This window comes from Cervus canadensis, chromosome 30, assembly GCF_019320065.1.
Source record: "Cervus canadensis isolate Bull #8, Minnesota chromosome 30, ASM1932006v1, whole genome shotgun sequence".
Lineage (NCBI taxonomy): Eukaryota > Metazoa > Chordata > Mammalia > Artiodactyla > Cervidae > Cervus > Cervus canadensis.
Window position 1 is genome coordinate 4,117,942 of NC_057415.1, and position 27,847 is coordinate 4,145,788.

Below are 27,847 nucleotides of genomic sequence, written 5' to 3' on the forward strand. Positions count from 1 at the left end.
GAAACAGGGTGTGATGCTGGGGTAGGGTCTGATGCTGGGGGAAGGTCTGATGCTGGACTAGGGCCTGACGCTGGGGGAGGGTCTGACGCTGGAGGAGGGCCTGATGCTTGGGGAGGGCCTGATGCTTGGCGAGGGCCTGATGCTGGACTAGGGTCTGACGCTGAGACAGGGTCTGATGCTGGTTAGGGTCTGATGCTGGACTAGTGCCTGACGCTGAAGGAGGGTCTGATGCTGGGGGAGGGTCTGATGCTAGACTAGGGTCTGATGCTGGGGGAAGGTCTGATGCTGGTTAGGGTCTGATGCTGGACTAGTGCCTGACGCTGAAGGAGGGTCTGATGCTGGGGGGGAACGTCTCATGCTGGGGGGAAGTCCTGATGATGGTGGGCAGCCTGCTCCCAGATAAACACAGAGTTGTGATTATAAATCTCTGTGAGAAAGCTTTTTTTCATACTTTCCTGACCACCTTGGTGTGTTCTTTTTTTCTGAAGCATAATTGCTGTGCAGTATCGGCTTGATTTCTGCCATACACCAATATGAATTAGCCATAGATGAACGTATGTCTACTCCCTCTTGAATCTCCCTCCCACCTCCCCTTGCTACATTCTTGTTTCTATGGATATATGAATAAAGACTGTTGACTAAAATAACATAAAAAGCTCCCACACACAGGCGTGCACACGCACACTCCCTAGTGCATCATTCGGGTCCGCATCAGGGTTGCCCTCGGCCACCCCGCCCTGGGATCCACGGTGAGGCTTGACACCCACACTTTGTTCCCATCCTCGGCCCGCTGCCCACGCCTCCGCAGCAGAGGGGCCCTGTCCCCGCAGATGCTGAAGTGATGGAGCCTCTTGTCTCCAGAGCCAAGAGCATGAATACCAGGTCGGTCGTCCTTTGGGGACATCTATGCTTCCGCCTTCTAGCCTTTCCATTGTATCCATCAGTTTCTCTTAACAATGTCCGATGACACGGGCTCCCATTACCAGCTCTGGTCTGTTCTCAGAGTACAGCTTACCCTCGGCACACTCTATTGGCAGTGGGAAATTTTCCTTCAGTACTTTATTGAAAGAAAGCAATAAATAATACTGTGATAAAAATAGCTCAAAAGTAGACTGTACGTACTTCGTCACATATTCAGGAAGTTCACCAAAGATTAGTAGAAAAACAGAATGGTAACAATGAATTGTACAAGTAAATTAAAGGTGGAACCCACATGTAAAGAGACGTGCCGTCTCTGTCTACTGAGACATCACTGCATAATAAATAACGCACTGTGATCTGAACGCATCTCTTGCTGGCTTTTTTAATGTGCTCCTGAAAGAGTAAAAGTTACATTTGCTGCTTATACAATCCAAAATGGCTATGTCATCAAAATCTACAAATGTACGCCTAGGTCCATTCTTTAAACATGTTTACAGATAAAAAGATGCTTTACATAAGAAAACTAAGGCCTTTGTTAGAGCTGCTCTACGCTGTCTGTGGGACGTGGCTCCTTCACCGTCCAGCGCACCGGCTCTGCAGCGGGTGCAGGGCATCGCGATTGGTCCCCGAAGAGTCTCAGCGGAGAGAGGGACCCGGGTCCTCAGAGACCAGGTCACGGGAGAGATTGTCATAGTCGTCTTCTAGTCATGCTTTCAGCCCAGACTTCACTAGAAGCTCACATTCAACACCCAGTACTTTTAAATCGCTTCACTCTGCAGAGAAAAAGCATTTCTTGCTAGAAAAAGTACAGTTTAGGTCAGTCGTTAAAATAGAACAATTGGTTGAAATTAAGTTCGCTCATTTCAGAGTGAGTGTTGGAGAGCTCGGTTACATTCTGGAAGGATAATGCACACCGTGTCATGATGATTTTACAATTGCAGGAAAACCCCTTCTCTCATGGTTTATCATTTAAAAATTAAACAAGAATAATTACAATAAATGCATCATTTACAAAAGCCCTATATTTGTTCATAGGATTTATACAGACAAGCATTACAGTACATTCATTTGAAAGACTAAAATCAGGTATCAGAACATGAATTCATCTGAAAGGATATATATAGCCTGGCTATACAAGAAAAAGTAAGTATATAAATAAAGTCATAAGTTTACATAAATAGAAGAAACATTAAATTTTAAAACATTTTCTCTATGGTATTCATGAATTTTTCACTAATTTAAAAGTCTGTAATAAAATACCTTAGGGGCCATACAACAACTTTAAACAGATTAAAGATCGCATCGAGTTCAAAATGTCTTTCTCGTATTCTGGACGCTGTATAATCACCTGTAGCATTAGTGCGGGTAAACTGGAAACACACACAGACGAGTCAGTCCTGGGGCGGCGGCAGCTGAAGGTGGCAGGAAGGAGGGGGAGGGCTGTTCCTTGTGGGGTGTCCACAGATTGCACCTCACCCCTCACTGATGAGCACTTAGGCCGTTTCCAAACACTTGTCACTGTTCTGGAGAAAACAATGATCGCCCAGCTCCTACTTAATTTCCTAGAAGATGTTTCTAGAATTGGAGTGTAAACACATGTAAACATTATTCATTCCATCCTCTGTTCATCCACCTAGCCAGCCAGCCAGCCAGCCAGCCATCTGTTCATCCATCCATCTACTCACAAATCCATCCATCCATCCACTCACTAATTCATCCATCCATCCATCCACCCATCCATCCAGTCAGTCAGTCATCTGTCCATCCATCTACTATTATCTACTCATTAATCCATTCATCCACCCATCCATCCATCCATCTTTGTATCAATCCATCCATCTATCCAACCACCATCTGTCCATGCATCTATCCAACCACGCATCCATCCATCTACCTGTCTCACCACCCTTCCATCCATCCACGCATTAATCCATCCATCCATCTGTTCATTTATCCATCCATCATCCATCTGTTCATTTATCCATCCATCATCCATCTGTTCATTTATCCATCCATCCATCCATCTATACAAACTTCCTTCCTCCCTCCCCTGATCCCTTCCTTCCATCCTTCGTTCCTCAGTAGAACTTTACATTTTTGTGCAGATTGGTATCTTATTCCTCTTAAGTTTAATCATAGGGTATCTCTATTCCCCCCACAACCTTGCTCTTTCTGATTGCATCCTTTCTCCACTGCAATTTCCAGGAATTACACTGATTCTTTTGCCAACAATAACTCTGGAGAGTTGTTAGCATCTGACTCCCTGACAGAGCTGTTCTATTATTACCATGTTTCAGCTGATACTTTTGTGTTTTTCAGGTAGGCCATTATATCATCTTCAATCACTGGCTAATTTATTTCCCTCTTTCAGCTATCACAATTATTATTGAATTTTCTTGTTCGATAGCACATTCTAGAACTTTCAGAGCATTGATAATTAACAGAGGTGATCACAGCATCCTTGAATTGTGCCTGACTTTAATGAGACCACTTGTGACACATCACTATTCAGTGTGATTTTGGCCCTTGGCTTGAAATAGATGTTTCCAACTCTGTTTCAAAGCTGTCCTTTTTGGTTTTCAAAGAGTTTTTTAGTGGGAAGATGTTCAGTTCTATCCAAATGAAGTGGGCGACAGAGGATGAGATGGTCAGGTGGCATCACAGACTCCATGGACATGAGCAAACTCTAGGAGATAGTGAAGAACAGGGAAGCCTGGGGTGCTGCAGTTCATGGGGTTGCAAAGAGTAAGAACAACTTAGCAATAGAACAACAATAACAACAGTGGGAAGATGTTGAGTTCTATCCAGTTTCTTCTTCAGCATCAAGTCAAGAAGACCACACGTGGGGTGGAATGTAGGAGGCCATGATTCTCCTGCCCTGGCCTGTAGCTGCCCCCTTTGCCACGCTACTTTGCAAGATTTCCCGTCAAGAGACACAGCGTATTTCTGCAGCTTCTGGGCTGGCCTTGTGACTTGGCTTGGCCAATAGAAACAGGCAAAGTGACAAGCCTCACAGGGCCTTGAGAGCACTGCTCTCTGGCCACTTCCCTGTGAACAATCCCAGGCCAGCCTGCTGGAGGACAGGACTCCCATCATCATCCCTGCCAGCAGCCAGCTTGTCCATCATGAACCATGGCTACCCTTGAGCAGCCAAGCTCAGCTGACCCACCAGCTGACTGTGGATGCAGGACTGTCCCCACTGGAGATCAACCACACATCTAGCCCCAGTCAGCCCCCGACCCACAGCCTGATGAGAGATAATGGGTGGCTGTTTGCAGCCACTAAGTTCTGGGTGGTTCACTGTGCAACAGTAGATAACCACAGAAAGGCTGTTCTCTTTTGGCCTGTTGAACATGAACTGATGTTTACTGTTGTGTCCTGGAAATCATAGAATGAGCCTATACGTGTGATTGGGCCCAATTTTTTGACATGCTGCCGAGTTGCCAAAAACTCAGCAAATGTGACCAGGCGCTCTTTATCAGAATTGGCTGAGACTTTATAAAATCAAAGCCTCATTTTGTCTTATTGCTTCAAAAAATGATGCTACTGGGATTTCCCTGATGCTCCAGTGGCTAAGACCCCATGCTCCCAATGCAGAGGGCCTGGGTTTGATCCCTGCTCGGGGAATTAGATCCCACGTGCCACGACTAAAGATCCCACGTGCTGTGACTAAAAGATCCAGCACGATGCAGCTAAGACTCAGCGTGCCCAAATAAATATTTAAAAACTGGTGCTGGAGTTGACTTGTGGGAGAGGATGGGGTGTGGTCGCTGGGTTGCCCAGGATGCCGGGTTCCAGGTGTGAGATGCTTAGAAGAGAATGAGTGTGATCTCCAGAGTGAGGACACGGTGGCAGACACCCGGAAGTCTTAGGCCCTGTAGACACAGCCAGCTGAGGCCACTTTCTGACTGGGGAAGGGGGAGAGGGCTAGCAACAGTTGGTACCATCCCGTAGTTGGTCATAAGGTCTAAGCCGAAAGGAGCTCCCAGAATACTGCTGTCCCTGGAGTTTTGCTGTGGTGGTTTTAAGTTATGTCCTCAAGTTTTGGGGTATTCCTCTGCTCAGAAGGGAACCCAATCTCCTGCTCCTTAAGTATGGACCGAGCTTACTGACTCGATCTAGTGAATAGAATAAGGCAGAAATGACAGCATGTAACTACTGAAAAGTGGGCCATCAGAGGCATTTCAGACTCTTCCTCACTCTCTCTCGCACTTCCTGCCCTGGGTGAAGCCAGTTGCCATGCTGTGAGGACACTCAAGCAGCCTGAGGAGAGGTCCATGTGGTGAGGAGCTGAGGCTCCGCCAACAGCCCTGTGAGTGTGCTATCTTGCAGGCTGATCTTCCAGTCCCAGAACAACCTTCAGATACCTGCAGCCCTACATGACATCTTGACGATAACCTCACAAGGGACTCCCAAGCCAGAATTGCACAGCTAAGCCATTTCTGAATTTCTGACCCCACTGAAAGAACCTGAGATAATAAATACACATTATTTTAAGCCACTAGGTGCTGAGCTTGTTTGTTCCACAGCGCAAGCTAACTAATATACTTCTTATGGTGGCTCTGAGTGGTGAGTTCATCCATGTCAACTTGTTCTCTTTCATGGACTCAAGGTTCTGGCACAGTTTTCTCCACTCTAAGATCCCACTAGCACAGACCTCTTCGTTTACTGGATACCCTACTTAAAACGTATGCCAACCCTTTGCTTGATAAAGAGTGAGTTTGGGTTTCTGAGGCTGGTGTTGTACCTGAGAAGCAGGTCTCTGACCAAGGCTCTTCTACAGACCTCTGCAGGAGGTGACCTCAGAAGCTGCCTGACATCTGTCCTAACCGCCCTGCTGTTGGTCTCTCACCCTTGTGTAGGGTTTGGCGGCAAGCTCAACACAGGATACCCCGTGTAGACAGAAGCCATGTCACGGATAATTCCATGGTGGGATTACATGGTCAGTGAGAAAGCCGAGGTAGTTTGAAGCAGGGGTGGGTTCCAGCACGGTCCTCTCCTGATGTCTTAAAACCATCTCATGGGAGCTTCACACACGTGCCAGAGACAGGCACACACGATACATTTTTGGTAATGAAGCACTTGCATGCGGCCAGCACCCAGGAGCCCCCTTCCTGACCCCCAAGGGGAAACCACTACCCCGATTGTTGTCCGCTCACAACGCTTCACTCACCTGGTCCACTCTGTCCAACTGGACACCACACTCGCCTCGAAACCCCCAGATGGAGTCAACCTGCAAGCAGCACTTGGAGAGCTTTGACTGATACTCATGGCCGACAGCTGACTGAAACAGGGGCAAAAGTGAAGCATCAGACACCCACCAGCATGGCCACACTGGACCCGCCCCCCGACCCTGAGGCAGCCTGCACTTCTGGTTGGCATGGGTGACGTAAACAAAATCACTCAACGTGGAAGCCGGCCCAGAGGGAGGTAACTCCATGGGGCATCACAACACTGGGGCCCCCCAGTCAGGTGTTTGAACCCTCTCCACACCAGGCTCCCCAGAAGTCTCCCAAGAACCCCAGCCACAGGGGGCCTTCTGAGGTGCCTGGGTGTGAAGGACCAGAAAGCCAGCCCCAACGAGAACCACAGAGCCAGCAGCCTGCCAGCGACTCCTAAGCCCACTTCCAGGAAGACTGCTGGCAGTGATCACCCTTTTCAGGTGGGACACTGTCAAAGCACGTGGCCCAGAAATCAGGGCACAAACTGCAATACAGATGGCATGCTTCAGGCACACCGCACGTTCAGTGTCAACACCTGCCACACACCCAGCCCGCCCAGGTGTGCAGTGGGGCCTGCCACCGTCCCGCCAGCCCCCAGTCAGGGAAGCGGGTCTGGTGACCTCTCAAGGCCACATGCACACCGAGCAGTCCACCCCGAGCTCCCGCTGTGTGGTCAGCAAGCCATGGCCCATGGCCCACATCCAGCACTGAGGTTCTTTGTAAATAACATACAAAGAACATACAGATGTTTCTGAACATTGTTCCTTTACAGAAAATCTATGTCTAACTTCCTGTCAAGACAATACAGTTAGTTCAGGAGCCACCAGAGACCCTGTGGTGGCCGGGAAGCTAAAAATATTTACACCCCGAATGCTGAGCGGCCCTGCGCCGCTCCAGTCGCCCAGGCATGACCCTCAGAGTAAGGCAGCAGGCGCCCTCGGCAGAATGGAGAGTGGTCACGGACCTCTTTGTGGACACTGAGGATGCAGGACAGATGACTGACGCATGACCCAATGCCGGGCGAGGAGGCGGCTCGTCCAGCCTAGCTCCTCCCCAGGGAATCACCCCCACCTTGGCCCCCTCCTTCAATACAGTGAGGGGCCTGCCAGCGCACTACCAACTCCTCTCCTGCTTGTTTATCCGGAACTTCAGGGCAGCGTTTAGGGTCCAACCCCCACAGGGTCACCACCACCTCTGACAACTCTGCAGGCAGCTCAGGGCGCGCGTTCTTCCACAGCCAGGGAGCAAAGCAGGATTTATTTTCCAGTCTGGAGCTGTTACTTTCTCTCCCTCCCAGGCTGGATTCGATGACCACAGCCAATAGCCGATCTGGAGCACTGCCAATCTGGAGCACCGCGGCTTCCAAAAATTTGTGGCAGAGACCACCCATCTGCAGCTTCAGGGGTCTCACCCAGAAAACATCAGCAAGGTAACATGGAGGCAGCAGCATGCCCAAAGGATCCGCCAGCGTGACTCTTCATCACCAAGAAGTCAGGGAGAACTGTTCCAAAAATATGGCCAGAGTGAAAGCTTAGTGATTCTCCCAACTTTCTGATCAAAACAGCTTTCTCCCCCAGATTGGCCTTGGTCTCACACTGACGAGACTCTATTTCTGAGATAGTCAGCACCAGGCAGAGCACTGTGGGAAGCAGGGATGACGGGCTGGTCATGAAAGGCACCCCTCTCTCAAGCAGGTGCTGCTCACCAGTGTGACAAGCCCTGTCATTCTGGGCTGAGGGCGATCCAGACACAAGGCAGATGGGGTGGAATTACAGAGGAATCTGACCCCAGCTTACACCTCAGCACAGAGTAAAGGCAGACATCTCAAGTTACCCAGCCTGGGAAACGCGCACCCGCTTCACTGCAGATGCAGCACACCTGCTCCAGTCTATTGTCCCCTCTGCAGGGCGGACACAGCCCCCAGCTGATCCAGCCCCCTCCCTGAGTACCAGCAAAGGATGCTGCACTCTTAACAGCTTCAGTCCCACCTACTTAGACCTGCCTGTCCTCAGCCTGGTGGGCCACGGTTTGACGCCAGAGGACAGGGTCCTCTCTGAAGGTCACCAAGTGTGCAAAGGACAGCAGCACGCTAGGTGGCTGACTTTCCAGCCTCGACGTGAAACCAGGCGCTGAAATTCAGCTCTGGGCTGCAGATGGGAACCACTAAGGCTGCAGCCTGAACAACACATGACGCCCATGCCAGCAGTCTGGCTGCCTGTGGGCCTCTGTCCTGGTCACAGAGCTGGCCTCTGGTAGGACCTGATCTCCAGCTGCAGCCTTCCCAAAACACCTCCCTCCCCAGCAACTCAGAATCTGAAGAGCTTCCAGAAAGCACAGCCCTTCTCGGCTAAGGTCAATTGAGAGAGAATTCCGTCTGGCAAATCTCGTCCTCAACAAGTGGATTCCCAACTTTTCAACGGAAGGGGAGGGCTCAGAGACGACCCTGCTGACCCTGGCGAGGTCAAGCACGCCAGGACTGACACCACGTGGGTTGGAACTTACCTTGTCCATCCTGTCCTGCTCCACGCCAAACTTCCCTCTGTAGCCAGGAGAGGCTTTGGGTCCCATTTCCAGCTCTTTCTCCCTGAGGGAGAAACTTGTGGATACTTGGGAGGGAAGAGATGGAAGACGAACAAATCGGTCACACAGACAGCCAAGACATGCGTCTGTGCTTTCTGGGAGGAGAGACAAGGATGTTATCTCTGCAATCTGTGAGGTGTCATTCCCCGGTGGCTCCCCAGCCCGGCCTCCCTTGTGTTCACTTTACTGCACCTCCAGGTGACCCCAACTCCAGCAGTTTTCAGAATCAGAAGCAGGTTAATGGGAAAAAAAGAAAGTCTGAACACACACAATGAGGCATCTCCAAGCCCCTATAGCACCTGGGGCTACGACGTGGACAGCATTCCACTCCGTGGAGGACAGCTCCTCGCGGTTCACCAAACACATGAACCGGGAGAGTCAGCTCGATAAACGTCACCAGAGGCAAATGGGACACAAAGGCAACAGGCTTGCACCCGGACGACCCTAGGCCAGGAACCAAGAGATGTGGAATATTCAGACAGTTTCTCTCAATATGAAGCACCCTGGCTTTCCATTCAAAGGTGAAGTGAGAGGCTTACAGAACTTAGGATGTAAGAGTCACTTTCACTTTTAGCGCTACGAGCAGCGGGACAGATCACAAGATGCAGACAGAACCGGGCAGGCCAGGCAGCTGTCACCCAAAGCAGCTGAGGGCCACCTCACTCCACATCCGGATGACAATCCCAGATGTTCGACTTAGAACACCAACCAGGACTGGCCACCTCCCAAGCCCCTGAGGAGCTGGGAAGAAGACTACCTACACTTCCCAAAAAGAAAACAAGCTACCCCGGAGGTGGCGAGTTAAGACGGGCCAAGTCAGGGACAATCCTTGCTTCGTGCAGTCTCCTATCTTTACCTTCATAAGAACATGAAGTTCAGGATTCAGATCACGATATTCAACTGACAACAACAGAATAATAACATTATAACAAAATAATACACATTAAGGAGGGGGTGTTTTTGATCTCAGGTCTTCAAAGACAGCCCATGCTTTAGAAATCTCCCTTCCACAGAGAGAACAGCTTAAGTGACTGTGTTCCTGCATGAAAACTACAAGGTTGAAAAGCAGACTGGAGAGTAAGAAGTACAGGAGTCACGGGCAATGAGGATTTAAAGTCACTGAGCACATCTTTACACATGCACGTACACAAACACTTACGCATGTACATGTCAGACCTCATTTTTATCTACTGTGTAAACAAGGGGTCTGACTCTTTGCGACCCCAGGGACTGTAGCCCACTAGCTCCTCTGTCCATGGGATTCTCCAGGCAAGAATACTGGAGTGGGTTGTCATGCCCTCCTCCAGGCCATCTTCTCGACCCAGGGACCGAACCCACATCTCTCATTATCTCTTGCATTAGCAGGCAGGATCTTTACCACTAGAGCCACCTGGAAAGCCCCAATGAACCCTGACAACTAGAAAATGCAGGAAATAAGGACTGCTCCTAATTTAAACTGGAAGAGCAGCAAGTACAGGTTGTAACGAGGAAAACACACGATGAGGGACAACAGTGCCGACAGAAACAAGCAGGGATGCGTTCACCCACATAAAGAAAACATCTGTGCCGTTCGGAAGAGGGGCCCATCAACCTTTGGAGGGACAGTTGGAACCAGAATGAAAACCGAGGCCATGGTCAGCAGTGCCCACGCACACAGCCCATGTGGCGTGGTGTCGCTCACCGGGCTTCCTGCGTCCCCAGAGCTGCTGGCGGTAACATCTCTGAGCACTAGGCTGGGCAGCGTCCCCGAGTGAGCCAAGGCATCACGGCGGTCCTTCCAGTGCTGCTGCGGGGCCCTCTGTGGGCGGCCACCCTCATCCCCTGCCCTGCCCCCTGCTGGGGCCCGACTGTCCCCCTGGGATCCTTTCAGCCCTTGAGCTTGGGTGTTCCCAGCCCTCCACCACACCAGACTGGGACGCAACTCAGGACTTGGGCTTGAGATATCAAGGCGACTGTGACTCTGGAAGGACACAGTCCTGGGGCCCGTGAGAGAGCAGGAGAGCAGAGACCCCACGGGGAGGAGGCAGAGTCAGGGAACAAGCCCACAGCCACGGCTGCGTCCTGCACAAGTGCCCCTTCGCCTCTCCTTGACCTGAAACAGACCCCAGCTGCTGCTGCTCCGCAGGTGCTTCCTGGAGATGCACCTCCTGCAAGAGCCATTGTCCTGCGGCTCTGGGGCTGCCTGAGCGTGCTCAGGAGCATCAGACAAGTGGAGCTGCCACGCCTCATACTGGAGGTGGGGGGCCTGATAGTGGGGAACGGCCTGAGGCCGGGGGAGGGTCTGAGGGTGGGGGAGGGCCTGATGCTGGACTAGGGTCTCATGCTGGGGGAGGGTCTGAGGGTGGGGGAGGGCCTGATGCTGGACTAGGGTCTCATGCTGGGGGAGGGTCTGAGGGTGGGGGAGGGCCTGATGCTGGACTAGGGTCTCATGCTGGGGGAGGGTCTGATGCGGGAGGTGCCTGTCGCTGTGGGAAGGTCTGATGCTGGGGGAACGTATGATGTTGGACTAGGGCCTGATGATTGTGGGGAACATCTGATGCTGGACTAGGATCTGATACTGGGGGAGGGTCTAATGCTGGGGAAGGTCTGATTCTGGACTAGGGCCTGATGTTGGAGGAGGGCCTAATGCTGGGGGCAGGGCCTGATTATGTGGAGGGTCTGATGCTGGAGGAGGGCCTGATGCTGGACTAGGGCCTGATGCTGGGGGGGAATGTCTGATGCTGGACGAGGGCCTGATGCTGGACTAGGGCCTGATGCTGGGGGAGGGCCTGATGCTGGGCGAGGGTCTGATGCTGGCGGAGGGCCTGATACTGGACTAGGGCCTGATGCTGGGGGGAAATGTCTGATGCTGGACTAGGGCCTGATGCTGGGGGGGAATGTCTGATGCTGGACGAGGGCCTGATGCTGGACTAGGGCCTGATGCTGGGGTGGAATGTCTGATGCTGGACTAGGGCCTCATGCTGGGGGGAAACGACTGATGCTGAGGGGCAAACTCTGATGCTGGACGAGGGCCTGATGCTGGGCGAGGGTCTGATGCTGGGGGAGGGCCTGATGCTGGGGGAGGATCTGATGCTGGACTAGGGCCTGATACTGGACTAGGGCCTGATGCTGGGGGGGAATGTCTGATGCTGGACGAGGGCCTCATGCTGGGGGGAAACGCTGATGCTGGGGGGCAACCTCTGATGCTGGACTAGGGCCTGATGCTGGGCGAGGGTCTGATGCTGGAGGAGTGCCTGATGCTGGTTAGGGTCTGATGTTGGACTAGGGCCTGATACTGGACTAGGGCCTGATGCTGGGGGGGAATGTCTGATGCTGGACTAGGGCCTGATGCTGGGCGAGGGTCTGATGCTGGAGGAGTGCCTGGTGCTGGGGGAGGGTCTGATTCTGGGGTAGGGTCTGATGCTGGGGGAGGGCCTGACGCTGGACTAGGGTCTGATGCTGGGGGGGAATGTCTGATGCTGGACTAGGGTCTGATGCTGGACTAGGGCCTCATGCTGGGGGAAATGACTGATGCTGGGGGGCAACCTCTGATGCTGAACTAGGGCCTGATGCTGGGCGAAGGTCTGATGCTGGAGGAGTGCCTGATGCTGGGGGAGGGTCTGATTCTGGGGGAGGGTCTGATGCTGGGGGAGGGCCTGACTCTGGACTAGGATCTGATGCTGGGGGAGGGTCTGATGCTGGACTAGGGCCTGATGCTGGGGGAGGGTCTGACTCTGGAGGAGGGTGTGATGCTGGGGTAAGATCTGATGCTGGGGGAGGGTCTGACGCTGGACTAGGGCCTGATGCTGGGCGAGGGTCTGATGCTCGGGGAAGGTATGATGCTGGGTAGGGTCTGATGCTGGACAAGGCCTGATGCTGAGACAGGGTGTGATGCTGGGGGAGGGTCTGATCCTGGGGGAAGGTCTGATGCTGGAATAGGGCCTGATGCTGGGGGAGGGTCTGACTCTGGAGGAGGGTGTGATGCTGGGGGAAGGTCTGATGCTGGGTAGGGTCTGATGCTGGACAAGGCTTGATGCTGAGACAGGGTGTGATGCTGGGGTAGGGTCTTATGCTGGGGGAAGGTCTGATGCTGGACTAGGGCCTGACGCTGGGGGAGGGTCTGACGCTGGAGGAGGGCCTGATGCTTGGGGAGGGCCTGATGCTGGACTAGGGTCTGACGCTGAGAGAGGGTCTGATGCTAGACTAGGGTCTGATGCTGGGAGAAGGTCTGATGCTGGTTAGGGTCTGATGCTGGACTAGGGCCTGACGCTGAAGGAGGGCCTGATGCTTGGGGAGGGCCTGATGCTGGACTAGGGTCTGACGCTGAGAGAGGGTCTGATGCTAGACTAGGGTCTGATGCTGGGGGAAGGTCTGATGCTGGTTAGGGTCTGATGCTGGACTAGGGCCTGACGCTGAAGGAGGGTCTGATGCTGGGGGAGGGTCTGATGCTAGACTAGGGTCTGATGCTGGACTAGGGCCTGATGCTGGTGGGGAACGTCTGATGCTGGGGGGAAGTCCTGATGATGGTGTGCAGCCTGCTCCCGGATATACACAGAGTTGTGATTATAAATCTCTGTGAGAAAGCTTTTTTTCATACTTTCCTGACCACCTTGCTGTGTTCTTTTTTTCTGAAGCATAATTGCTGTGCAGTATCGGCTTGATTTCTGCCATACACCAATATGAATTAGCCATAGATGAACGTATGTCTCCTCCCTCTTGAATCTCCCTCCCACCTCCCCTTGCTACATTCTTGTTTCTATGGATATATGAATAATAAAGACTGTTGACTAAAATAACATAAAAAGCTCCCACACACAGGCGTGCACACGCACACTCCCTAGTGCATCATTCGGGTCCGCATCAGGGTTGCCCTCGGCCACCCCGCCCTGGGATCCACGGTGAGGCTTGACACCCGCACTTTGTTCCCATCCTCGGCCCGCTGCCCACGCCTCCGCAGCAGAGGGGCCCTGTCCCCGCAGATGCTGAAGTGATGGAGCCTCTTGTCTCCAGAGCCAAGAGCATGAATACCAGGTCGGTCGTCCTTTGGGGACATCTATGCTTCCGCCTTCTAGCCTTTCCATTGTATCCATCCGTTTCTCTTAACAATGTCCGATGACACGGGCTCCCATTACCAGCTCTGGTCTGTTCTCAGAGTACAGCTTACCCTCGGCACACTCTATTGGCAGCGGGAAATTTTCCTTCAGTACTTTATTGAAAGAAAGCAATAAATAATACTGTGATAAAAATAGCTCAAAAGTAGACTGTACGTACTTTGTCACATATTCAGGAAGTTCACCAAAGATTAGTAGAAAAACAGAATGGTAACAATGAGTTGTACAAGTAAATTAAAGGTGGAACCCACATGTAAAGAAACGTGCCGTCTCTGTCTACTGAGATATCACTGCATAATAAATGACGCACTGTGATCTGAACGCATCTCTTGCTGGCTTTTTTAATGTGCTCCTGAAAGAGTAAAAGTTACATTTGCTGCTTATACAATCCAAAATGGCTATGTCATCAAAATCTACAAATGTACGCCTAGGTCCATTCTTTAAACATGTTTACAGATAAAAAGATGCTTTACATAAGAAAACTAAGGCCTTTGTTAGAGCTGCTCTACGCTGTCTGTCTGTGGGACGTGGCTCCTTCACCGTCCAGCGCACCGGCTCTGCAGCGGGTGCAGGGCATCGCGATTGGTCCCCGAAGAGTCTCAGCGGAGAGAGGGACCCGGGTCCTCAGAGACCAGGTCACGGGAGAGATTGTCATAGTCGTCTTCTAGTCATGCTTTCAGCCCAGACTTCACTAGAAGCTCACATTCAACACCCAGTACTTTTAAATCGCTTCACTCTGCAGAGAAAAAGCATTTCTTGCTAGAAAAAGTACAGTTTAGGTCAGTCGTTAAAATAGAACAATTGGTTGAAATTAAGTTCGCTCATTTCAGAGTGAGTGTTGGAGAGCTCGGTTACATTCTGGAAGGATAATGCACACCGTGTCATGATGATTTTACAATTGCAGGAAAACCCCTTCTCTCATGGTTTATCATTTAAAAATTAAACAAGAATAATTACAATAAATGCATCATTTACAAAAGCCCTATATTTGTTCATAGGATTTATACAGACAAGCATTACAGTACATTCATTTGAAAGACTAAAATCAGGTATCAGAACATGAATTGATCTGAAAGGATATATATAGCCTGGCTATACAAGAAAAAGTCAGTATATAAATAAAGTCATAAGTTTACATAAATAGAAGAAACATTAAATTTTAAAACATTTTCTCTATGATATTCATGAATTTCTCACTAATTAAAAAGTCTGTAATAAAATACCTTAGGGGCCATACAACAACTTTAAACAGATTAAAGATCGCATCGAGTCAAAATGTCTTTGTCGTATTCTGGACGCTGTATAATCACCTGTAGCATTAGTGCGGGGAAACTGGAAACACACACAGACGAGTCAGTCCTGGGGCGGCGGCTGCTGAAGGTGGCAGGAAGGAGAGGGAGGGCTGTTCCTTGTGGGGTGTCCACAGATTGCACCTCACCCCTCACTGATAGCACTTAGGCCGTTTCCAAACACTTGTCACTGTTCTGGAGAAAACAATCATCGCCCAGCTCCTACTTAATTTCCTAGAATATGTTTCTAGAATTGGAGTGTAAACATATGTAAACATTATTCATTCCATCCTCTGTTCATCCACCTAGCCAGCCAGCCAGCCATCTGTTCATCCATCCATCTACTCACAAATCCATCCATCCATCCACTCACTAATTCATCCATCCATCCATCCACCCATCCATCCAGTCAGCCAGTCATCTGTCCATCCATCTACTATTATCTACTCATTAATCCATTCATCAACCCATCCATCTGTCTATCAATCCATCCATCTATCCAACCACCATCTGTCCATGCATCTATCCAACCACCCATCCATCCATCTACCTGTCTCACCACCCTTCCATCCATCCACGCATTAATCCATCCATCCATCTGTTCATTTATCCATCCATCATCCATCTGTTCATTTATCCATCCATCATCCATCTGTTCATTTATCCATCCATCCATCCATCTATACAAACTTCCTTCCTCCCTCCCCTGATCCCTTCCTTCCATCCTTCGTTCCTCAGTAGAACTTTACATTTTTTTCCAGATTGGTATCTTATTCCTCTTAAGTTTAATCATAGGGTATCTCTATTCCCCCCACAACCTTGCTCTTTCTGATTGCATCCTTTCTCCACTGCAATTTCCAGGAATTACACACTGATTCTTTTGCCAACAATAACTCTGGAGAGTTGTTACCATCTGACTCCCTGACAGAGCTGTTCTATTATTACCATGTTTCAGCTGATACTTTTGTGTTTTTCAGGTAGGCCATTATATCATCTTCAATCACTGGCTAATTTATTTCCCTCTTTCAGCTATCACAATTATTATTGATTTTTCTTGTTCGATAGCACATTCTAGAACTTTCAGAGCATTGATAATTAACAGAGGTGATCACAGCATCATTGACTTGTCCCTGACTTTAATGAGACCACTTGTGACACATCACTATTCAGTGTGATTTTGGCCCTTGGCTTGAAATAGATGTTTCCAACTCTGTTTCAAAGCTGTCCTTTTTGGTTTTTAAAGAGTTTTTAGTGGGAAGATGTTCAGTTCTATCCAAATGAAGTGGGCAACAGAGGATGAGATGGGCAGGTGGCATCACAGACTCCATGGACATGAGCAAATTCTAGGAGATAGTGAAGAACAGGGAAGCCTGGGGTGCTGCAGTTCATGGGGTTGCAAAGAGTAAGAACGACTTAGCAATAGAACAACAATAACAACAGTGGGAAGATGTTGAGTTCTATCCAGTCTCTTCTTCAGCATCAAGTCAAGAAGACCACACCTGGGGTGGAATGTAGGAGGCCATGATTCTCCTGCCCTGGCCTGTAGCTGCCCCCTTTGCCACGCTACTTTGCAACATTTCCCGTCAAGAGACAGCGTATTTCTGCAGCTTCTGGGCGGGCCTTGTGACTTGGCTTGGCCAACAGAAAGAGGCAAAGTGACAAGCCTCACAGGGCCTTGAGAGCACTGCTCTCTGGCCACTTCCCTGTGAACAATCCCAGGCCAGCCTGCTGGAGGACAGGACTCCCATCATCATCCCTGCCAGCAGCCAGCTTGTCCATCATGAACCATGGCTACCCTTGAGCAGCCAAGATCAGCTGACCCACCAGCTGACTGTGGATGCAGGACTGTCCCCACTGGAGATCGACCACACATCTAGCTCCAGTCAGCCCCCGACCCACAGCCTGATGAGAGATAATGGGTGGCTGTTTGCAGCCACTAAGTTCTGGGCGGTTCACTGTGCAACAGTAGATAACCACAGAAAGGCTGTTCTCTTTTGGCCTGTTGAACATGAACTGATGTTTACTGTTGTGTCCTGGAAATCACAGAATGAGCCTATACGTGTGATTGGGCCCAATTTTTTGACATGCTGCCGAGTTGCCAAAAACTCAGCAAATGTGACCAGGCACTCTTTATCAGAATTGGCTGAGACTTTATAAAATCGAAGCCTCATTTTGTCTTATTGCTTCAAAAAATGATGCTACTGGGATTTCCCTGATGCTCCAGTGGCTAAGACCCCATGCTCCCAATGCAGAGGGCCTGGGTTTGATCCCTGCTCGGGGAATTAGATCCCACGTGCCACGACTAAAGATCCCACATGCTGTGACTAAAACATCCAGCACGATGCAGCTAAGACTCAGCGTGCCCTAATAAATATTTAAAAACTGGTGCTGGAGTTGACCTGTCGGAGAGGATGGGGTGTGGTCGCTGGGTTGCCCAGGATGCCGGGTTCCAGGTGTGAGATGCTTAGAAGAGAATGAGTGTGATCTCCAGAGTGAGGACACAGTGGCAGACACCCGGAAGTCTTAGGCCCCGTAGACACAGCCAGCTGAGGCCACTTTCTGACTGGGGAGGGGGGAGAGGGCTAGCAACAGTTGGTACCATCCCGTAGTTGGTCATAAGGTCTAAGCTGAAAGAAGCTCCCAGAATGCTGCTGTCCCTGGAGTTTTGCTGTGGTGGTTTTAAGTTATGTCCTCAAGTTTTCGGGTATTCCTCTGCTCAGAAGGGAACCCAATCTCCTGCTCCTTAAGTATGGACCGAGCTTAGTGACTCGCTTCTAATGAATAGAATAAGGCAGAAATGACAGCATGTAACTACTGAAAAGTGGGCCATCAGAGGCATTTCAGACTCTTCCTCACTCTCTCTCGCACTTCCTGCCCTGGGTGAAGCCAGTTGCCATGCTGTCAGGACACTCAAGCAGCCTGAGGAGAGGTCCATGTGGTGAGGAGCTGAGGCTCCGCCAACAGCCCTGTGAGTGTGCTATCTTGCAGGCTGATCTCCCAGTCCCAGAACAACCTTCAGATACCTGCAGCCCTACATGACATCTTGACGATAACCTCACAAGGGACTCCCAAGCCAAAATTGCACAGCTAAGCCATTTCTGAATTTCTGACCCCACTGAAAAAACCTGAGATAATAAATACACATTATTTTAAGCCACTAGGTGCTGAGCTTGTTTGTTCCACAGTGCAAGCTAACCAATATACTTCTTATTGTGGCTCTGAGTGGTGAGTTCATCCATGTCAACTTGTTCTCTTTCATGGACTCAAGATTCTGGCACAGTTTTCTCCACTCTAAGATCCCACTAGCACAGACCTCTTCGTTTACTGGATACCCTACTTAAAACGTATGCCAACCCTTTGCTTGATAAAGAGTGAGTTTGGGTTTCTGAGACTGGTGTTGTACCTGAGAAGCAGGTCTCTGACCTCTGCAGGAGAAGACCTCAGAAGCTGCCTGACATCTGTCCTAACCGCCCTGCTGTTGGTCTCTCACCCTTGTGTAGGGTTTGGCGGCAAGCTCAACACAGGATACCACATGTAGACAGAAGCCATGTCACGGATAATTCCATGGTGGGATTACATGGTCAGGGAGAAAGCCGAGGTAGTTTGAGGCAGGGGTGGGTTCCAGCATGGTCCTCTCCTGATGTCTTAAAACCATCTCATGGGAGCTTCACACACGTGCCAGAGACAGGCACACACGATACATTTTTGGTAATGAAGCACTTGCATGCGGCCAGCACCCAGGAGCCCCCTTCCTGACCCCCAAGGGGAAACCACTACCCCGATTCTTGTCTGCTCACAACGCTTCACTCACCTGGTCCACTCTGTCCAACTGGACACCAAACTCGCCTCCAAACCCCCAGATGGAGTCAACCTGCAAGCAGCACTTGGAGAGCTTTGACTGATACTCATGGCCGACAGCTGACTGAAACAGGGGCAAAAGTGAAGCATCAGACACCCACCAGCATGGCCACACTGGACCCGCCCCCCGACCCTGAGGCAGCCTGCACTTCTGGTCGGCATGGGTGACGCAAACAAAATCACTCAACGTGGAAGCCGGCCCAGAGGGAGGTAACTCCATGGGGCATCACAACACCAGGGCCCCCCAGTCAGGTGTTTGAACCCTCTCCACACCAGGCTCCCCAGAAGTCTCCCAAGAACCCCAGCCACAGGGGGCCTTCTGAGGTGCCTGGGTGTGAAGAACCAGGAAGCCAGCCCCAACCAGAACCACAGAGCCAGCAGCCTGCCAACGACTCCTAAGCCCACTTCCAGGAAGACTGCTGGCAGTGATCACCCTTTTCAGGTGGGACACTGTCAAAGCACGTGGCCCAGAAATCAGGGCACAAACTGCAATACAGATGGCATGCTTCAGGCACACCGCACGTTCAGTGTCAACACCTGCCACACACCCAGCCCAAGTGTGCAGTGGGGCCTGCCACCGTCCCGCCACCCCCCAGTCAGGGAAGCGGGTCTGGTGACCTCTCAAGCCACATGCACACTGAGCAGTCCACCCCGAGCTCCCGCTGTGTGGTCAGCAAGCCATGGCCCATGGCCCACATCCAGCACTGAGGTTCTTTGTAAATAACATACAAAGAACATACAGATGTTTCTGAACATTGTTCCTTTACAGAAAATCTATGTCTAACTTCGTGTCAAGACAATACAGTTAGTTCAGGAGCCACCAGAGACCCTGTGGTGGCCGGGAAGCTAAAAATATTTACACCCCGAATGCTGAGCGGCCCTGCGCCGCTCCAGTCGCCCAGGCATGACCCTCAGAGTAAGGCAGCAGGCGCCCTCGGCAGAATGGAGAGTGGTCACGGACCTCTTTGTGGACACTGAGGATGCAGGACAGATGACTGACGCATGACCCAATGCCGGGCGAGGAGGTGGCTCGTCCAGCCTAGCTCCTCCCCAAGGACTCACCCCCACCTTGGCCCCCTCCTTCAATACAATGAGGGGCCTGACGGCGCACTACCAACTCCTCTCCTGCTTGTTTATCCGGAACTTCAGCGGCAGCGTTTAGGGTCCAAGCCCCACAGGGTCACCACCACCTCTGACAACTCTGCAGGCAGCTCAGGGCGCGCGTTCTTCCACAGCCGGGGAGCAAAGCAGGATTTCCTTTTTAGTCTGGAGCTGTTACTTTCTCTCCCTCCCAGGCTGGATTCGATGACCACAGCCAATAGCAGATCTGGAGCACTGCCAATCTGGAGCACCGCGGCTTCCAAAAATTTGTGGCAGAGACCACCCATCTGCAGCTTCAGGGGTCTCACCCAGAAAACATCAGCAAGGTAACATGGAGGCAGCAGCATGCCCAAAGGAACCGCCAGCGTGAGTCTTCATCACCAAGAAGTCAGAGAGAACTGTTTCAAAAATATGGTCAGGTGAAAGCTTAGTGATTCTCCCAACTTTCTGATCAAAACAGCTTTCTCCCCCAGATTGGCCTTGGTCTCACACTGTCAAGACTCTATTTATGAGACAGTCAGCACCAGGCAGAGCACTGCGGGAAGCAGGGATGACGCTCTGGTCATGAGAGGCGCCCCTCTCTCAAGCAGGTGCTGGCTCACCAGTGTGACAAGCCCTATCATTCCGGGCTGAGCCTGATCCGGAAACAAGGCAGATGGGGTGGAATTACAGAGGAATCTGACCCCAGCTTACACCTCAGCACAGAGTAAAGGCAGACATCTCAAGTTACCCAGCCTGGGAAACGCGCTCCCGCTTCACTGCAGATGCAGCACACCTGCATTGTCTGCAGGTATTGTCCCCTCTGCAGGGTGGACACAGCCCCCAGCTGATCCAGCCCCCTCCCTGAGTACCAGCAAAGGATGCTGCACTGTTAGCAGCTTCAGTCCCACCTACTTAGACCTGCCTGTCCTCAGCCTGGTGGGCCACGGTTTGACGCCAGAGGACAGGGTCCTCTCTGAAGGTCACCAAGTTTGCGAAGGACAGCAGCACGCTAGGTGGCTGACTTTCCAGCCTCGACGTGAAACCAGGCGCTGAAACTCGGCTCTGGGCTGCAGATGGGAACCTCTAAAGGCTGAAGCCTGAACTACACGTGACGCCCATGCCAGCAGTCTGTCTGGCTGTGGGCCTCTGTCCTGGTCACAGAGCTGGCCTCTGGTAGGAACTGATCTCCAGCTGCAGGCTTCCCAAACCACCTCCCTCCCCAGCAAGAGAGCTTCCAGAAACCACAGCCCTACTTGGCTAAGGTCAATTGAGAGAGACTTCCGTCTGGTAATCTCGTCCTCAACAAGTGGATTCCCAACTTTTCAATGGAAGGGGAGGGCTCAGAGACGACCCTGCTGACCCTGGCGAGGTCAAGCACGCCAGGACTGACACCACATGGGTTGGCCCTTACCTTGTCCATCCTGTCCTGCTCCACGCCAAACTTCCCTCTGTATCTGTGCGAGGCTTTGGGTCCCATTTCCAGCTCTTTCTCCCTGAGGGTCTGGTGTTCTTGAAACACATTCTCCCGCAACTTGTGGATACTTGGGAGGGAAGAGATGGAAGACGAACAAATCGGTCACACAGACAGCCAAGACATGCGTCTGTGCTTTCTGGGAGGAGAGACAAGGACGTTATCTCTGCAATCTGTGAGGTGTCATTCCCCGGTGGCTCCCAAGCCCGGCCTCCCTTGTGTTCACTTTACTGCACCTCCAGGTGCCCCCAACTCCAACAGTTTTCAGAGTCAGATGCAGGTTAATGGGGACAAAAGCAAGTCTGAACACACACAATGAGGCATCTCCAAGCCCCTACAGCAGCTAGGGCTACGACGTGGACAGCATTCCTCCACGTGGAGGACAGCTCCTGGGGTTCACCAGACACATGAACCGGGAGAGTCAGCTCGATAAACGTCACCAGAGGCAAATGGGAGACAAAGCCAACAGGCTTGCACCCGGACGACCCTAGGCCAGGAACCAAGAGATGTGGAATATTCAGACGGTTTCTCTCAACATGAAGCAGCCCGGCTTTCCATTCAAAGGTGAAGTGAGAGGCTTATAGAACTTAAGATGTAAAAGTTATTTTCACTTTAAGCGCTAGGAGCAGCGGGACAGATCACAAGATGCAGCCAGAACCGGAGAGGCCAGGCAGCTCTCACCCAAGGTAGCCGAAGGCCACCTCACTGCACATCCGCATGGCAATCCCAGACGTACGGCTTAGAACACCAACCAGGACTGGCCACCTCCCAAGCCCCTGATGTGCTGGGGAAGAAGGCTATCTACACTTCCCTACAAGAAAACAAGCTACCCCGGAGGTGGCGAGTTAAGACGGGCCAAGTCAGGGACAATCCTTGCTTCGTGCAGTCTCCTATCTCGACCTTCATGAGAACATGAAGTTCAGGATTCAGCTCACGGGATTCAACTGACAGCAACAGAATAATCACATTATAACAAAATAATACACATTAAGGAGGGGGTGTTTTTGATCTCAGGTCTTCAAAGACAGCCCATGCTTTAGAAATCTCCCTTCCGCAGAGAGAACAGCTTAAGAGACTGTGTTCCTGGATGAAAACTACAAGGTTGAAAACCAGACTGGAGAGAAAGAAGTACAGGAGTCACGGGCAATGAGGATTTAAAGTCACTGAGCACATCTTTACACACGCACGTACACAAACACTTACGTATATACATGTCAGACCTCATTTTTATCTACTGTGTAAACAAGGGACCAGACGACACAGAAGCAGGGCCAGCCCACAGAAGCAGGGCACTCACGCTACCCAGCGGGGAGCGTGCCCCATCTCACCCCTTCACATTTCAGAATGTCACTTTCACACAAAGATCGAGAAAGTCTCTTACTTGATGTGTTCCCGGTGCCCAGATAATGGCACGGCCTTGGCCCCCCATCTCTGCTCTTTTTCACTTACGTCATTCTGAAAAGGAAAAGAAAGAACGAGGACACCCCACACCCTGGATTGTAAAACAGCCCTCCACCCACCCACCCACCCAAAAACCTGGGAGTATCCACTTCAGGAGACAGGAAAGGTGGGCAGACTGGCGGCTCCTACCACAAAATCGGGGGCAGTCCTCCCAGGTGTCGGCTCCCCCGTCGTCCGGGGTGATGGACACAGTGTGGCCGGCCGAGGCTTTCCACATCTGGAAGAGCAGCACTGAGGGTCGCAGATGCCAGGAGAGCCCTGCCCAGAGACCTACACAGATGCTCTGCCCGCGACCCCAAAACCCTGGACAGCACAGGGAGGGCAGGGAGCTATGTGCTCAAGAGGGCCACTCATGGGACATCCCTGGGGGTCCAGCAGCTAAGACTCCTTGCTCCCAATGCTGGGGGCCCAGGTTCAATCCCTGGTCAGGGCACTAGATTCCCACATGCCAGAACCATTAAAATAAAAAAAGGTCACTCATAATCCCCGTGCCTGAGTGACACCAGAAGGATCAAAAGAAACCTAACATGAGAGCAGTCACAGGGCAGAAACACAGAAGAAATACTCCTAGCTACAACTCAAATGAGAAAATTTTCTGCAAAATAAAAAAAGTCCCGAGTGCTACTTCACTCAATGGGAACCTCCCGGACTAGGTCTCCTGACAACAGTGTTGTCCAACACTGGGAATGCGCTGTCGCCAATGGAAAAGTCTGCTGCATTTTATCACAATTTTTTTTTAAAGCACCATTTTGACTTAAAAATAATTACTGGAAACCCTACAATGATTTTCTTAACTTAGACTCTGACAAGTCAATAAATCATTCAAGGGCTGCTTTACCATCTACTTGGGGAAACGCAGACACAGAGAATATCGACTTCTGTGCCAGGCAGCTCCGAGGCAGGCCGCCCTGCCTCCTCAGCAGACCCCTGAAACTCTGGAATTTATTGGCTCAGACAACAATGACACAGCCTCGCAGCTGGACCACGCTGCTCTCTGCATAACTGCAAAGGCAAAATCTAGCCTTTCAGAACTTCAAAAGAAAGCGATGAAGAATGGTTTCATTCTCCCCAGAAGTACTCATAAAACTGCACACAGGCCAGGAAGAAACTGAAGGCTTGTTTGCACACAACCAGAAGCCCCAACCCTGGTTTCTGAGCTGAGGACACTGCCAGTCTCACTTGGTGGGGCCACATGCTCTGTGCTCTGTGTGGATCCAAACAGGACGGGAGCCCTTCGCAGGCCTGAGACTCCCCCAGGCAGCTCCACCTGAGCCCCAGCTCCTATAGGCCACAAGTCCAAGATGGTGGCGGGGATGGATTGAGGAGAAAAGCTCTGATTCCCAGATTGGACTCCTGCCACGTCCCTTGGGCAGGGAAGCATGTGCCACCAGGTGGGCAGGATCAATGCAGTCCCCTGGACACTGTCCCACCAGGACCCTTGCTCCCCTCTGACTAGGTGAAGCAAGGCAGGAAGCGCCCAGACACAAACTGCTTTGGACACAATCTTCGGGAACGGACAGACCGGCTCAGCACCGGCAGGCATAACCAGCGTGCCTGTTCACACATGGAGACACAGTTCCCCGAAAGCCAAATGCTCTGCCCTAAGCCTCTGCCTCCCCAAGTCAAGACTGCCCGTGGTACCACACTGGCCTGAGAAGGGGCTGCCCACCCACAGGACTCCGGTGCCTAGTGGTCTCCTCAGCCAGTGAGGGGACGGTCGGTCATGCAGAAGGACAGGGTCTCCAGCGAGATGCACTCCCAACCCAAGGCCAAGCTGAAAGCCGCGTCCTGGCCTGTGGCTTCTCCACGCTGGCGTCACAGAAGTCGCTGGGCCCACTCTCCACCCGTCTCTCCAGAAGGCAGCCTCACTCGTGGGCAGGTGAGCACTGGCCGGTTCGCCCCCGCGTCATGGCCACAGGCTTCCCACTCCCCCATGGAATAGGAAGAAGGGGCCAGGTGGCTGCCCGGGGAGAGGTGCCCCGAGTCCTCCACTCCAGAGTCCTGTGGAATCCCCTCTGCTTTCTAGACCACAGGCAACACCAAAATTGACTTTATCTTTCAAACAAGAAAATTTCCTCCTAGAAAGTTATCGTCCCTCTCTCTGCAAACCCAGTGAGAAAACACCCCTCGCGTTCCTTGTCCAAGGGGTTTCCCTGCATGCCCAGTGGAGCATATGAGCACGCTCACGGTGCACAAACCTTTCTTCTCCAGGTGCAGATTTGAGACGCTCAGAAAACGCTGCTGAAAACGCAGTAATCCAATGAAGAATTCCCAGGCACTGGGGAGAGTTTCTGTCTGTAAAAAGATTAAGAGTAAAAAGCTCAGAAGGATATGTGCTGACAGGCACCCTGGGCAAATCTTTGTGTGCTGAGATCCTTTTAGAATACCTCTGAAATCCTCCCCAACATAACAAGGTTTTGTAAAGAACTTCGTATTTCCCTAACCAAAGACTTCAACTAACTTTCAGCCACAGTGAGAAACTACAGGAAATAACCAAAGACTTCAACTAACTTTCAGTCACAGTGAGAAACTACAGGAAATAAAGAAGTTCCATAAGATTTACAACTGTATGAAGTTTCTTCTTAATGCAAACAGAAATCATTGCTTCAATGGCTAGTGTACATTTTTGTTTGCTAAAATCCTGAGAGCTTTCCATTTCTGGTTCATCCTAATTTATCCTGCGATACAATTCTATTACTCTGGGTGTGTGTGTGTGTATGTATGTATATATATATACACACACACACATATATATATATAGCTTCCCTGGTGGCTCAGACAGTAAAGAAGCTGCCTGCAATGCGGGAGACCCAGGTTCAAGCCCTGGATGGGGAAGAGTCCCCAGAAAAATGAATGGCAACGCACTCCAATATTTTTGCAGGCAAATTTCCATGGATATAGGAGCCTGGCGGGCTACAGTCCATGGGGCCACAGATTCGGACATGAATGAGTGACTAGCATTCTCACACTTTCATATAGATGTATGTATGAGAAGCACTCCCTAAAGGGATGGTGACATGACTGGGCTAGAACTCAGAGCAGTGACCGCTATCGGAAAGTGAAGAATGGTGACTCGGGGAGCAAAAGAGAAGCAAGCTGCGTCTCTAATGAACAGGTACGGTTACTTCATAAGACCAACACTCCAATTCTCCGAGCCACCAGCTCAGCACCTCTCCCCTAAAACCACAGGATAGCTCTAACTAGACACTGCACTGCTAGACATTACACATGAATAGAATCCCCTTGTTCCCCAGGACCAGACTTGTCACAGGAATACACCGTCTGTGCTGACGTGTGGCCTGGCATTCACTAGCAACCAGACAGAAGATGCTCTGCTGGCCTTCCTCAATTCTGCCTTTAGAAATCCTAACCTGTGTAGGTTGCTTAGTACATTCTGGGTACTGCAGTTATCATCCAGCATCTATGAAAATCTTGCCAAGGGTAGCTAGTGATAGGCTCAAATCTATAATAATCTATTCCCTCTCAATATTTTTAATTAAAAAAATCATAAAAACAACTCTTTGAAAAATTAAAGGCTTTTTTTTTTTTTAATCCAAAGATAATGTCTCTGGACCCCTACCTCACACCACACACAAAAATTAACTGGAAAAAATGAATCAAAAAGCTAAGTGTCTGAACTAAAACTATTAAATTCTTAGAAAAAAAAATAAGCATAGATTTTCATCACCTTGAATTCAACAATAGACTTTAGATGCTTTGCCGTCACCAAAAGCACAAGTGAAAACAGAAAAAAACAAATTGGACAAAATTTTAAACTTTTGGCTTCAAAAGACACCCATCAAAGTTAACATTATTTATGGAATGAGAGACATTATTTTCAAATCATCTATCCAGAATATATAAAGAACTCTTACAAGTCAATAATAAAAAGGACAAATAACTACATTTTTAAATGGGGAAAGGATCTGAACAGACATTTCTCCAAAGACATACAAATGGGTGATAAGCTTCTGAAAAGACAGTATCAAACCATTAAGGGAATGCAAATCAAACCCGACTTTTGGGACACCACTCCACATGTTCCAGGGTGGCTATAGTCCAAAAAACAGAAAACAAGTTTGGTGAGGGCGTGCAGAAAGCAGAAGGCTCTTATGCTGGCGGTGGAAATGGAAAATCAAAGAATCTGGCAGTTCTTCAAAAGGTTAAAACACAGAGGTGCCACAGATCCCAGCAACTCCATTCCTAGGTATTGAGAAAACTTGTTCACAGAGCATCACTCCCAACAGCCCAAAGTGAAAAGAACCCAATATCCTTGTGAAGTGATAGACACGCAGCAGGTGGTCTATCCAATCAATGGAATGTTACTAATATCTGACGATAAAAGGAGTTAAGTACTGACATCCACTACAACACGGACAACGCTTTACAAATCCTATGCTAAGTGAAGAAGCCGGACACAGAAGACCATACATTATACAGGCCCATTTCTATGAGTGGCCAGATCTGGTAAGTCTACAGCGAGAAAAAGTAGACTACTGGTTGCCTAGTGGGGGTGAGGGTCTGGAAGTCTGGGGTGCCTCCCAGGGCCCCCCTTCTTGGCAGGTCCTGAAGCCCACCGTCTGTCTTCTGAGCACCACGAGGTGATGGATACTCAGCGCTCAGCCAATTTGGGCAGAGTGTTGGGTACATTTTCTGTGCCTCCCTTTTCTTGGGGAGCTTGATCTCTAACATCCGGACTGACATGTCAGGCCTGCACTCGAATTTTTGTCTTCCCAGCCCAAGGGACCATCCAGAGCTGTGTTAGCCAGTCCCCTCTGCTTGACTTTCTCCCTGCCTTTTCTTCACAGAGTCAGCTTTATTCAGATGCCCCGAGGGAAGGAGCAGCCCTCTAAGACTCCAGCTCCCTCACTG

The 27,847-nt window shown here is 50.6% G+C and overlaps 2 protein-coding genes and 1 long non-coding RNA gene across 8 annotated transcripts; all 3 read right to left on the bottom strand.

Moving 5' to 3' along the window:
* Nucleotides 1-1,274: 1,274 nt before the first annotated feature.
* On the bottom strand, nucleotides 1,275-9,922 carry LOC122432104 (src substrate cortactin-like). Of its 6 annotated transcripts, XR_006266736.1 has the most exons (5): nucleotides 9,023-9,922; nucleotides 8,646-8,818; nucleotides 7,555-7,644; nucleotides 6,095-6,205; nucleotides 1,275-2,496 (listed from the first exon to the last, which is right to left on the bottom strand). XR_006266736.1 is itself a non-coding variant. In XM_043453904.1 (4 exons), exons 1-4 carry the CDS (start codon nucleotides 9,087-9,089, stop codon nucleotides 2,476-2,478), a joined length of 303 nt encoding a protein of 100 aa, XP_043309839.1. In that variant the 5' UTR covers nucleotides 9,090-9,922; the 3' UTR covers nucleotides 1,275-2,475. The 6 variants fall into 6 exon arrangements, 4 of the variants coding, with proteins under 4 accessions (XP_043309839.1, XP_043309836.1, XP_043309838.1 ...); XR_006266735.1 differs by lacking the exon at nucleotides 7,555-7,644 and having other exon boundaries at nucleotides 8,992-9,922; XM_043453904.1 differs by lacking the exon at nucleotides 7,555-7,644 and having other exon boundaries at nucleotides 8,646-8,749.
* Nucleotides 9,923-14,125: 4,203 nt separating this feature from the next.
* Nucleotides 14,126-15,746, bottom strand: LOC122432109. The gene is made up of 2 exons (XR_006266739.1): nucleotides 15,124-15,746; nucleotides 14,126-14,549 (listed from the first exon to the last, which is right to left on the bottom strand). It is a non-coding gene; the product is annotated as an uncharacterized LOC122432109 (long non-coding RNA).
* An 87-nt stretch (nucleotides 15,747-15,833) lies between these two features.
* Nucleotides 15,834-23,244, bottom strand: LOC122432108 (src substrate cortactin-like). Its single transcript, XM_043453909.1, has 5 exons — nucleotides 23,105-23,244; nucleotides 22,896-22,969; nucleotides 21,455-21,584; nucleotides 18,914-19,024; nucleotides 15,834-16,445 (listed from the first exon to the last, which is right to left on the bottom strand). Exons 3-5 carry the CDS (start codon nucleotides 21,518-21,520, stop codon nucleotides 16,269-16,271), a joined length of 354 nt encoding a protein of 117 aa, XP_043309844.1. The 5' UTR covers nucleotides 21,521-21,584; nucleotides 22,896-22,969; nucleotides 23,105-23,244; the 3' UTR covers nucleotides 15,834-16,268.
* Between the last annotated feature and the right edge of the window lie 4,603 nt (nucleotides 23,245-27,847).

What these genes read in the sequence shown, in the direction of transcription:
- LOC122432104 (XM_043453901.1), bottom strand. Translation starts at nt 9,089, where the DNA reads ATGTGTTTGGTGAACCGCGAGGAGCTGTCCTCCACGGAGTGGAATGCT. An exon ending in TGTCCACGTCGTAGCCCCAG is followed by an intron (nt 8,819 to 9,022) that starts GTGCTATAGGGG and finishes CTCTCCTCCCAG; the next exon opens with AAAGCACAGACGCATGTCTT. An exon ending in AGTTGGACAGAGTGGACCAG is followed by an intron (nt 1,695 to 6,094) that starts GTGAGTGAAGCG and finishes TTTTCTCTGCAG; the next exon opens with AGTGAAGCGATTTAAAAGTA.
- LOC122432108 (XM_043453909.1), bottom strand. Translation starts at nt 21,520, where the DNA reads ATGGGACCCAAAGCCTCGCACAGATACAGAGGGAAGTTTGGCGTGGAG. An exon ending in AGCAGGACAGGATGGACAAG is followed by an intron (nt 19,025 to 21,454) that starts GTAAGGGCCAAC and finishes CCCCTGTTTCAG; the next exon opens with TCAGCTGTCGGCCATGAGTA. An exon ending in AGTTGGACAGAGTGGACCAG is followed by an intron (nt 16,446 to 18,913) that starts GTGAGTGAAGCG and finishes ACTATCTCCTAG; the next exon opens with AATTTGCTCATGTCCATGGA.